Source organism: Talpa occidentalis, unplaced genomic scaffold (assembly GCF_014898055.3).
Source record: "Talpa occidentalis isolate TD23 unplaced genomic scaffold, MPIMG_talOcc4v2.1 talOcc4.11, whole genome shotgun sequence".
Lineage (NCBI taxonomy): Eukaryota > Metazoa > Chordata > Mammalia > Eulipotyphla > Talpidae > Talpa > Talpa occidentalis.
Genome location: NW_023601104.1, coordinates 102,169,485 through 102,180,693, shown reverse-complemented (window position 1 = coordinate 102,180,693; position 11,209 = coordinate 102,169,485). Strand labels below are relative to the sequence as shown.

The 11,209-nt window shown below is 65.8% G+C and overlaps 1 gene segment (V, D, J or C); it reads left to right on the top strand.

Annotated features, from left to right (window-relative positions):
• Window positions 1-511: 511 nt before the first annotated feature.
• LOC119238160 (Ig gamma-1 chain C region, membrane-bound form-like) lies at window positions 512-11,184 on the top strand. The segment is given in 6 exon segments: window positions 512-621; window positions 6,078-6,700; window positions 6,953-7,321; window positions 7,398-7,718; window positions 10,601-10,731; window positions 11,101-11,184. Coding segments are annotated over 6 exon segments (1,638 nt in total).
• The last annotated feature ends 25 nt before the right edge of the window (window positions 11,185-11,209 follow it).

Genomic DNA, 11,209 nt, shown 5'->3' with positions numbered 1-11,209 from the left:
AGGCGGCCACCCGCCCGGGGACCTGGACGGGACACGCCTCCTGGCGGCCAGTGGGGTCTCGGCCCACACGCCCCGTGACCCCCGAGCACCCCCCCCCAAGCCCCAGAGCTCGTCTGTGCCCGACGGGAGGCCGTGGGCGGAGCTGGCGAACCGGGGAGGCGGCCAGCGGCCTGCGCACCCCCACGCCCGGCCGGGCCAGTGCCATTGGGGCCGAGCGGGCACCACCCAGATGGGGGCCGGGGCAGGCAGCACGTGACCCCTCCCCGGGCACCCCCTGGTGTGCCCCATGCGCGCACCTGAGGCCCTGGACTCCCCCCACGCCCCGAGCCAGAAACCACCATGAGAAAGGGGAACTTGAGCCGGTGCCCCCGGTTTCAATCCCCGTCTTAGTCCTGCAGGGCCCAAGGGGTTCACACCTCGGCCCCGGGCACCAGGCAGGTGCCGCCCACGGCGAGGGCTGTGGGGGCAGGGGACAGAGGCTCCGCGGAGCCGGGGCCAGGGCAGGGCCGCCATGGGCCACGCAGAGGGACAGCCTGGCCACCCGAGGAGGACAGGACGGGGCTGCAACGGGCGAGGTGCCCCACGCCCGCCCCAGCCCAGGCCCCCGAGCCAGGGCGGCAGGTGAGTGGGAGTCGAGGGGGGCCCAGTGCTGGGCCCAGACGGCACAGGTGGGGGCCAGAGGCTGGGGTCAAGGCACTGACCCCCAGACTGGGGGGACTCAAACGGGGCTCCGAGCGAGGGGAGGGGCCTGGAGCAGGAGCTACTCTGGGAGGGCTGGTGGGCGGGAGGCCCGAGGGGTCAGGGGCCAGGGGCCCACACACCCCCATGCGCACTGACCAGTGCACAGAGGGGCTTGCGGGGGGCGGGGGGCCCGGCTGGGCCTGGACAAGGGGCAGCGGGGACAGGAGGGCAGGGTCACCTCCAGAGACCAGGGGAGCTGGCAGAGATTATATAAGGGTACAAGGGCAGCTGGGAACAGAGGATAGACATGGGGCTCCCCAGATTCAGGGGAACAGACTGAGCTGTTTAGGGGTAGAGTGGGGTAACAGGAGGGCAGGCCAGGGGTTCCCAGGAGCTTGGAGAGCAGGCAGCTAGTTCAGGGGTACAGTGGAGTAACAAGAGCTCAGGGCAGCTCAGGAGCTCTCCTGCAGCTCAGGGGAGCAGGCAGGCATAGCTAGTTCAGGGGTACAGTGGGGTAACAGGAGGGCAGACAGGCAGAGCTAGTTCAGGGGTACAGTGGGGTAAGAGGAAGGCAGGGGCTCACCCGGAGCTTGGGGAGCAGGCAGAGCTAGTTCAGGGGTACAGTGGGGCAACAGGAGGGCTGAGCAAGCCAGGGGCTTCCGAGGAGCTTGGGGGGCATGCAGAGCTAGTTCAGGGGTACAGTGGGGTAACAGGAGAGTAGGGAAGGCCAGGGGCTCGCCAGAGCTCAGGGGAGCAAGCAGAGCTAGTTCAGGGGTACAGTGGGGTAACAGGAGAGCTGAGTAAGCCAGGGGCTTCCCAGGAGCTCAGGCAAGCAGGCAGAGCTAGTTCAGGGGTACGGTGGGGTAACAGGAGGGCTGAGCAAGCCAGGGGCTTCCCAGGAGCTTGGGGAGCATGCAGAGCTAGTTCAGGGGTACAGTGGGGTAACAGGAGGGCTGAGCAGGCCAGGGACTTCCAAGGAGTTCAGGGGAGCAGGCAGAGCTAGTTGAGGGGTACAGTGGGGTAACAGAAGGGCAGAGAAGGCCAGGGGCTCCCCAGAGCTCAGGGGAGCAAGCAGAGCTAGCTCAGGGGTACAGTGGGGTAACAGGAGGGCTGAGCAGGCCAGGGACTTTCATGGAGCTCAGGGAAGCAGGCAGAGCTAGTTCAGGGGTACAGTGGGGTAACAGGAGAGCTGAGCAAGCCAGGGGCTCCCCAGAGCACAGGGGAGCAAGCAGAGCTAGTTCAGGGGTACAGTGGGGTAACAGGAGGGCTGAGCAGGCCAGGGGCTTCTCAGGAGCTCAGGGGAGCATGCAGAGCTAGTTCAGGGGTACAGTGGGGTAACAGGAGGGCTGAGCAAGCCAGGGGCTTCCCAGGAGCTCAGGCAAGCAGGCAGAGCTAGTTCAGGGGTACAGTGGGGTAACAGGAGAGCAGGGAAGGCCAGGGGCTCCCCAGAGCTCAGGGGAGCAAGCAGAGCTAGTTCAGGGGTACAGTGGGGTAACAGGAGAGCTGAGCAAGCCAGGGGCTTCCCAGGAGCTCAGGCAAGCAGGCAGAGCTAGTTCTGGGGTACAGTGGGGTAAACAGCTAGGCAGGAAAACCAGGAGCTCCCCCAGAGCTCAGGGGAGCAAGCAGAGCTAGCTCAGGGGTACGGTGGGGTAACAGGAGGGCTGAGCAGGCCAGGGGCTTCTCAGGAGCTCAGGGGAGCATGCAGAGCTAGTTCAGGGGTACAGTGGTGTAACAGGAGGGCTGAGCAAGCCAGGGGCTTCCCAGGAGCTCAGGCAAGCAGGCAGAGCTAGTTCAGGGGTACAGGGGGGTAACAGGAGGGCTGAGCAAGCCAGGGACTCCCCAGAGCTCAGGGGAGCAAGCAGAGCTAGTTCAGTGGTATAGTGGGGTAACAGGAGGGCTGAGCAAGGCAGGGGCTTCCCAGGAGCTCAGGCAAGCAGGCAGAGCTAGTTCAGGGGTACAGTGGGGTAACAGGAGGGCTGAGCAAGCCAGGGGCTTCTCAGGAGCAGGGGAGCATGCAGAGCTAGTTCAGGGGTACAGTGGGGTAACAGGAGGGCTGAGCAGGCCAGGGGCTTCTCAGGAGCTCAGGGGAGCATGCAGAGCTAGTTCAGTGGTACAGTGGGGTAACAGGAGGGTTGAGCAAGCCAGGGGCTTCCCAGGAGCTCAGGCAAGCAGGCTGAGCTAGTTCAGGGGTACTGTGGGGTAACAGGAGGGCTGAGCAAGCCAGGGGCTTCTCAGGAGCAGGGGAGCATGCAGAGCTAGTTCAGGGGTACTGTGGGGTAACAGGAGAGCAGGGAAGGCCAGGGGCCAGAGCTCAGGGGAGCAAGCAGAGCTAGTTCAGGGGTACAGTGGGGTAACAGGAGGGCTGAGCAAGCCAGGGGCTTCCCAGGAGCTCAGGCAAGCAGGCAGAGCTAGTTCAGGGGTACAGTGGGGTAACAGGAGGGCTGAGCAAGCCAGGGGCTTCCCAGGAGCTCAGGCAAGCAGGCAGAGCTAGTTCTGGGGTACAGTGGGGTAACCAGCTAGGCAGGAAAACCAGGAGCTCCCCCAGAGCTCAGGGGAGCAAGCAGAGCTAGCTCAGGGGTACAGTGGGGTAACAGGAGGGCTGAGCAGGCCAGGGGCTTCTCAGGAGCTCAGGGGAGCATGCAGAGCTAGTTCAGGGGTACAGTGGTGTAACAGGAGGGCTGAGCAAGCCAGGGGCTTCCCAGGAGCTCAGGCAAGCAGGCAGAGCTAGTTCAGGGGTACAGTGGGGTAACAGGAGGGCTGAGCAAGCCAGGGACTCCCCGGAGCTCAGGGGAACAAGCAGAGCTAGTTCAGTGGTATAGTGGGGTAACAGGAGGGCTGAGCAAGCCAGGGGCTTCCCAGGAGCTCAGGCAAGCAGGCAGAGCTAGTTCAGGGGCACAGTGGGGTAACAGGAGGGCTGAGCAGGCCAGGGGCTTCTCAGGAGCAGGGGAGCATGCAGAGCTAGTTCAGGGGCACAGTGGGGTAACAGGAGGGCTGAGCAGGCCAGGGGTTCTCAGGAGCTCAGGGGAGCATGCAGAGCTAGTTCAGGGGTACAGTGGGGTAACAGGAGGGCTGAGCAAGCCAGGGACTTTCAAGGAGCTCAGGGGAGCAGGCAGAGCTAGTTCAGGGGTACAGTGGGGTAACAGGAGAGCTGAGCAAGCCAGGGGCTTCCCAGGAGCTCAGGCAAGCAGGCAGAGCTAGTTCTGGGGTACAGTGGGGTAACAGCTAGGCAGGAAAACCAGGAGCTCCCCCAGAGCTCAGGGGAGCAAGCAGAGCTAGCTCAGGGGTACAGTGGGGTAACAGGAGGGCTGAGCAGGCCAGGGGCTTCTCAGGAGCTCAGGGGAGCATGCAGAGCTAGTTCAGGGGTACAGTGGGGTAACAGGAGGGCTGAGCAAGCCAGGGACTCCCCAGAGCTCAGGGGAGCAAGCAGAGCTAGTTCAGTGGTATAGTGGGGTAACAGGAGGGCAGAGAAAACCAGGGGCTCCCCAGAGCTCAGACGAGCAGGCAGAGCTAGTTCAGGGATACAGTGGGGTAAAAGGAGGGCAGGGAAAACCAGGGGCTCCCCCAGAGCTCACAGGAGCTGGCAGAGCTAGTTCAGAGGTATAGTGGGGTAACAGAGGGCAGGGAAGGCCAGGAGCTCCCCAGAGCTCAGGGGAGCAAGTAGAGCTAGCTCAGGGGTACAGTGGTGTAACAGGAGGGCTGAGCAGGCCAGGGACTTTCAAGGAGCTCAGGGGAGCAGGCAGAGCTAGTTCAGGGGTACAGTGGGGTAACAGGAGGGCTGAGCAAGCCAGGGGCTTCCCAGGAGCTCAGGCAAGCAGGCAGAGCTAATTCAGGGGTACAGTGGGGTAACAGGAGGGCAGGGAAGGCGAGGGGCTCCCCAGAGCTCAGGGGAGCAGACAGCTAGTTTCAGGGTATATTGGGGTAACAGGAGGGCTGAGCAGGCCAGGGGCTTCCCAGGAGCCCGGGGCAGCATCAGAGCTAGTTCAGGGGTACAGTGGGGTAAAAGGAGGCCAGGGAAGGCCAGGAGCTCCCCAAAGCTGAGGGGAGCAAGCAGAGCTAGGTCATGGGTACAGTAGGGTAACAGGAGGGCAGGGAAGGCCAGGGGCTCCCCCAGAGCTCCAGGAGCCGGCAGAGCTAGTTCAGGGGTACAGTGGGGTAACCGGAGGGCTGAGCAGGCCAGGGGCTCCCAAGGAACTCAGGGGAGCAGGCAGAGCTAGTTTAGGGGTATTTTGGGGAAACAGGAGGGCAGGGAAGGCCAGGGGCTCCCTCAGAGCTCAGAGTTCAGTGGGGAGCCAGGGGAGCTGGCAGAGTCATTCAAGTGTACAGTGGGGTAACAGGAGGCCAAACAGGCCAGGGGCTCCCTGGGAATTCAGGGGACCAGGCAGAGCTAGATCAGGGATGCAGTAGGGTAACAGGGGGCTTAGCAGGCCAGGGGCTCCTCAAGAGCTCAGGGAGGCAGGCAGAGCTAGTTCAGGAGGGCTGAACATGCAGGGGCCCCCCAGGAGCTCGGGGGAGCAGGCAGAGTTAGTTCAGGGGTACAGTGAGGTAAAAGGAGGGCTGAGCAGGCCTGGGGTTCCCCAAGAGCTCAGGGGAGCAGGCAGAGCTACTTCAGGGCTACAGTGAGGTAACAGGAGGTCAGGGACGGCCAGGGGCTCCCCAGAGCTCAGGGGAGCAGGCAGAGTTAGTTCAGGGGTACGGTGGGGTAACAGGAGGACTGAGCATAGCAGGGGCTCCCCAGGAGCTTGAGGAGCAGGCAGAGCTAGTTCAGGGGTACTGTGGGGTGACAGGAGGGCAGGGAAGGCCAGGGCTCCCACAGAGCTCAGAGTTTAGTGGGGAGTAGGGGAGCTGGCAGAGTCATTCAAGGGTACAGTGGGGTAACAGGAGGAATGAACAGGCCAGTGGCTTCTAGGAATTCGGGGGGCCAGTTAGTTCAGGAGTAACAGGAGGGCTGAGCAGGCTAGGGGCTCCCCAGAGCTCCGGGGAGTTGGCAGAGCTAGTTCAGGCGTGCAGTGGGGTAACAGGAGGGCTGATCACGCCCGGGGGTCCCCAGGAGCTTGGGGGCGCAGGCAGAGCTAGCCGCTCTGGGGTAACGGGAGGGCAGGACATGCTGGAGACTCCCCAGCAACTCGGGTGCAGACAGGGCGGCAGGGCAGGGGTGCCCCTCAGAGGGGTGCGGGCAGGCGGCTGAGGATCCTGGGTGGTGCTGGACCCGGCGCACAGCCCCTCTGGGCGGGTGACCCCCGCCCCGCCGCGGGCGTCGGGGCTCAGCGGGGAGGCGGGTGGAGGAGCGGGGGCCAGAGCCGAGCCGCCGGGGCCCAGAGGAAGGTGGTGGAAGCCGGAGACGCAGCCCCCAGGGGCCCTCCCGGGGCGCTGGGCTGAAGGGGCGGGGCCGTCCCCAGGGACGCAGGCCCCGGCTCCGGGGTGGGCAGCAGCGCCCTGCCGGGTGCCCGGGGTCTGCGCGGGGGCCCAGCGCCGGCCGCCCCGGGAGAGCGGGGCCCGGACAGGGGCGGGAGGGCCAGGGCGGCGGCCGTGCCCCGCCGGGAAGCCCCGCTCAGGGGGCTCGGGGCAGGGCCGGGCTGGGCCAGGGCGGGGCCCGGGACTCGGGCAGGACGGCCATGCCCCGGGGGTCCCGCCGGCCCGGACCTCGGGGGCCGGGAGGGGCCGGGGTGGGCAGCCGGGCACGAGGGCGCCTCCGGCGGGGCCCGGCCTCACGCGCCTTCTCCCGCAGCCAAAACCACGGCGCCCAAGGTCTTCCCGCTGGCCCCCGCCTGCGGGCTCAGGAGCGGCTCCACGGTGGCGCTGGGCTGCCTGGTGTCCAACTACTTCCCTGAGCCGGCCACCGTGTCCTGGAAGGGGGGCGCCCTGTCCGGAACTGCCCGCACCTACCCGGCCGTGCTGCGCGCCTCGGGCCTCTACAGCCTCAGCAGCATGGTGGCCGTGCCCGCCGGCAGCTGGCCCAGCCAGAAGTACACCTGCAGCGTCTCCCACCCGGCCAGCAGCACCACGGTGGACAAGGCCATCGGTGAGAGGACGGGCTCCGAGAGGCGGCCGGAGGCCTCCCCGGCCCGGGGCGGGTCCGCGGGGCGGGTCGGCGGGGCGGGGCGGCGGCCCCGACCTGAGCCCCCCAGGGTGGCGTCTCCCGGCCCCAGTAACCCCGTCCCCTCCACTTGCAGTGCCAGGCAAGATCCCGGCCCCCAGTGCCCGCGTGAGTCGAGGGGCCTCGCCCCGCGGGGGTCACCCAGGCAGGCGGGGGCGGGGGGCGGGGGGCGGGGAGGGGGGGGGCACGCCGGCTCCGGGGGCTGACGCCGCTGTGTCCCCACAGCTCTGGACGTGGGGCCTTCCGTCTTCATCTTCCCCCCGACACCCGAGGACACGCTCAAGATCTCCCACACGCCCAAGGTCACGTGCATGGTGGTGGACGTGAGCCTTGACAACCCCAAGGTCACGTTCAACTGGTTCGTGGACGGCACGGAGAAGACGGAGTTCGAGACGGAGTCCGAGGAGGAGCACAACAGCACCCTGCGCGTGGTCAGCCGGCTGCCCGTCGCGCACAAGGACTGGCTGGGCGGGAAGGAGTTCAGGTGCAAGGTCAACAACAAGGACCTGCCGAGCCCCGTCGAGAAGACCATCACCAAGACCCAAGGTGGGCACGGCGGGCGCGGCGGGGGTGGGCGCGGGCGCCGGCCGGGCCGGAGAGTGACCGCGCCGCCCCCCCCCAGGCCCCCCCCAGCCGCCGCAGGTGTACGCGCTGCCCCCGCCCAAGGAGGAGCTGACCCAGAGCAAGGTGACGCTGACCTGCCTGCTGAGGGGCTTCTTCCCGGGCGACACGTACGTGGAGTGGCAGCAGAAGGGGCAGCCGGTGCCCGAGGACCGCTTCCACACCACGCCCCCCCAGGAGGACGGCGAGGGCCACTTCTTCCAGTACAGCATGTTGCGGGTGAACAGAGACTCGTGGAATGCGGGCGACACCTTCTCCTGCACCGTCATGCACGAGGCCCTGCACAACCACTACACGGAGAAGACCATCTCCAAGTCTGCCGGTAAATGACCGCGCGCCCGCCCGCAATAAAGCTGTGCCCGCACCGCCTGTCCTCCGGCTTCTTCACGGCGGGGGGCGGGGGGGCGCCGCAGCCGAGCCCGCGCACGGAGCACACGCGCACACGCGCACACGCCGCGCCCAGCCGGCCGGCGGCCTCACACACGCGCACACGCGAGAGCCTCCCCCGTGCGTGCGCAAGCGGGGACCTCCCACCTGTCCACACGGGCACGAGTGCACACACAAGAGCCTCACAAGCGTGCACGCACTCGCACTCCAGCCTCCCTGACTGGGGCCCCGAACACACTCAGCCCCCACACACTGGGCCCTGCTCACACTCAGCCCTCACGCTCTGGGCCCCGAACACACTCAGCCCTCACACGCTGGGCTCTGCACACTCATCCCACATACACTGGGCCCTGCTCACACTCATCCCACACGCTCTGGACCCTGCTCACACTCGGCCCACACAAACTGAGCCCTGCACCATCATCACGCATACACTGGGCCCAGCACACTCCTCACACACACTCTGAAACCTGCTCACACTCAGCCCTCAACTCTGGGCCCTGCACACTCATCCCACATGCTCTGGACCCTGCTCACACTCAGCCCATACACACTGGGCCCTGCACACTCATCCCACATACATTGGACCCTGCTCACACTCAGCCCCCATACACTGGGACCTGCTCACAATCAGCCCTCACACTCTGGGCCCAGAACACTCAGCCCCCGCACACTGGGCCCTGCTCACACTCAGCCCACCCACACTGGGCCCTGCTCACACTCAGCTGTCACACTCTGGACCCTGCTCGCACTCAGCCCTCACACTCTGGGCCCTGCTCGCACTCAGCCCTCACACTCTGGGCCCTGTTCAAACTCAGCACCCACTCTAGGAGCCCTGCTCACACTCAGCACCCACACTCTGGGACCTGCTCACACTCAGCCCCCGCACACTGGGCCCTGCTCACACTCAGCCCACACACACTGGACCTGCACACACTCATCCCACATACACTGGGCCCTGCTCACACTCAGCCCTCACACTCTGGGCCCTGCTCGCACTCAGCCCCCACACTCTGGGCCCTGCTCGCACTCAGCCTTCACACACTGGGACCTGCTCACACTCAGCCCCCACACTCTGGGCCCTGCTCACACTCAGCCCCCGCACTCTGGGCCTTGTTCAAACTCAGCACCCACACTCAGAGCCCTGCTCACACTCAGCACCCACACTCTGGGACCTGCTCACACTCAGCCCCTGCACACTGGGCCCTGCTCACACTCAGACCCCGCACTCGGGGACCTGCTCACACTCAGCCTCCACACTCAGGGCCTTGCTCACACTCAGCACCCTCACTCTGGGACCTGCTCACACTCAGGCCCCGCACACTGGGCCCTGCTCACACTCAGCCCCCACACTCGGGGACCTGCTCACACTCAGCCCTCACACTCTGGGCCTTGTTCATACTCAGCACCCACACACTGGCCCCTGCTCACACTCAGCACCCACACACTGGCCCCTGCTCTCACTCAGCACCCACACACTGGCCCCTGCTCTCACTCAGCACCCACACACTGGCCCCTGCTCTCACTCAGCACCCACACTCAGGGCCCTGCTCACACTCAGCACCCACACGGGGCACTGCTCACACTCAGCCCACACACACTGGCCCCTGCTCACACTCAGCACCCACACGGGGCACTGCTCACACTCAGCACCCAACTCTGGGCCCTGCTCACACTCAGCCTTCACACACTGGCCCCTGCTCACACTCAGCATCCATACTCAGGGCCTTGCTCACACTCAGCACCACATTCTGGGCCCTGTCACACTCAGCCCACACACACTGGGCCCTGTTCACACTCATCAACCACACCCTGGCCCCTGCTCACACTCAGCCCTCACACTCTGGGCCCTGCTCACACTCAGTCCTCACACTCGGGGCCTTGCTTACACTCAGCCCTCACACTCTGGGTCCTGCTCACACTCAGCCCTCACACTCTGGGCCCTGCACACTGAGCTCCCACACTCTGGGCCCTGCTCGCACTCAGCCATCACACTCTGGGCCCTGCACAGTGAGCACCCACACTCTGGGCCCTGTTCACACTCAGCCCCCATACACTGGCCCCTGCTCACACTCAGCACCCACACTTGGAGCTCTGCTCACACTTAGCCCTCACACTCTGGCCCCTGCTCACACTCAGTGGCCACACTCTGGGCCCTGCTCACACTCAGCAGCCACACTCTGGGCCCTGCTCACACTCAGCCCTCACACTCTGGGCCCTGCATACCTGTCCGGGCGTCACTCACATGCAAGCCTCACACACAGGGCATACTCACTGGGATCTCATGACCCACACAGCCTCACATACACACTCAGCAATGTCACATGCAGATATCAGCCTTTCACTCCTACAGTTGCATACTCAGGGTCGCACACTTGCTGTTCCAACAAGGGCTCCTTGCACGGGCCCCCACCCAGGCCCCGAGCACAGGATTGGGAGTCGGGCACACTTCCCTGGGCACCAGCCTAGCCCTCACCCCAGACACACTGGCCACACACTGACCACTGACTGGCAGATCTCAGCCTCCCTCCCCCTCACTACAGAGCCCCCCTGCGCCCTGCCCAGGGGCTCCCCAGGCCCTCCTTGACCTCCCCTGGGCTCTGCTGACCCTCCTGCCCCTGGTCTGGCCTCGGGGTGGGGGGCCGGGTTGGGGCTGCTTCCTGGAGGCCCCAGTACAGGTGGGAGGAGGACAGGGAGTGAGTGCCCTCAGGCCAGCCAGACCTGGGGAGAGGACAGAGAGCTGGGGGCCACCCCAGCCCAGGAGGGCTCACCCCCAGCCAGCCCAGAGGGCACAGCTGAGCACCCCTCCCTGCCCAGAGCTGCTGCTGACCGACAGCTGTGAGGACGCCCAGGACGAAGAGCTGGACGGGCTGTGGACCACCCTGTCCATCTTCATCACCCTGTTCCTGCTCAGTGTGAGCTACAGTGCAGCTGTCACCCTCTTCAAGGTGGGCCCCACGCCCCCTAGTCACCCCCAAGTACCCTCCAGTTGCCCCCAGTTGCCCCCAGGCACCCCTCCAGAACCCCAAGGCACCCGGCCACCACACAGCTGCAGTGTGCCCTAGTCCCACTGTGCCCCACGGCCCCCCACCCCTTTAGTGTCCCCTCTGTCCCCCATTCTCCCCTTAGTGTCCCCTCTGTGCCTACTGTCCCCTCTGTCCTCCACTGCCCCCGCAGAGTCCCCCATCCTCACTGTCCCCTCCTGTCCCCAGTGTCCTTCTGTCCACTGTCCCCCACTGCCCCTCCATGTCCCTGTCTCTGCTGTCCCCGCCCCCATCGCCGGGGTGCTTGCTGGACTGGTGTCTGACCCCCCACAGGTGAAGTGGATCTTCTCATCGGTGGTGGAGCTCAAGCAGACCATCGTCCCCGACTACAGGAACATGATCGGGCAGGGGGCCTAGGCCGCTCCGCTCTGACCACGGCCGC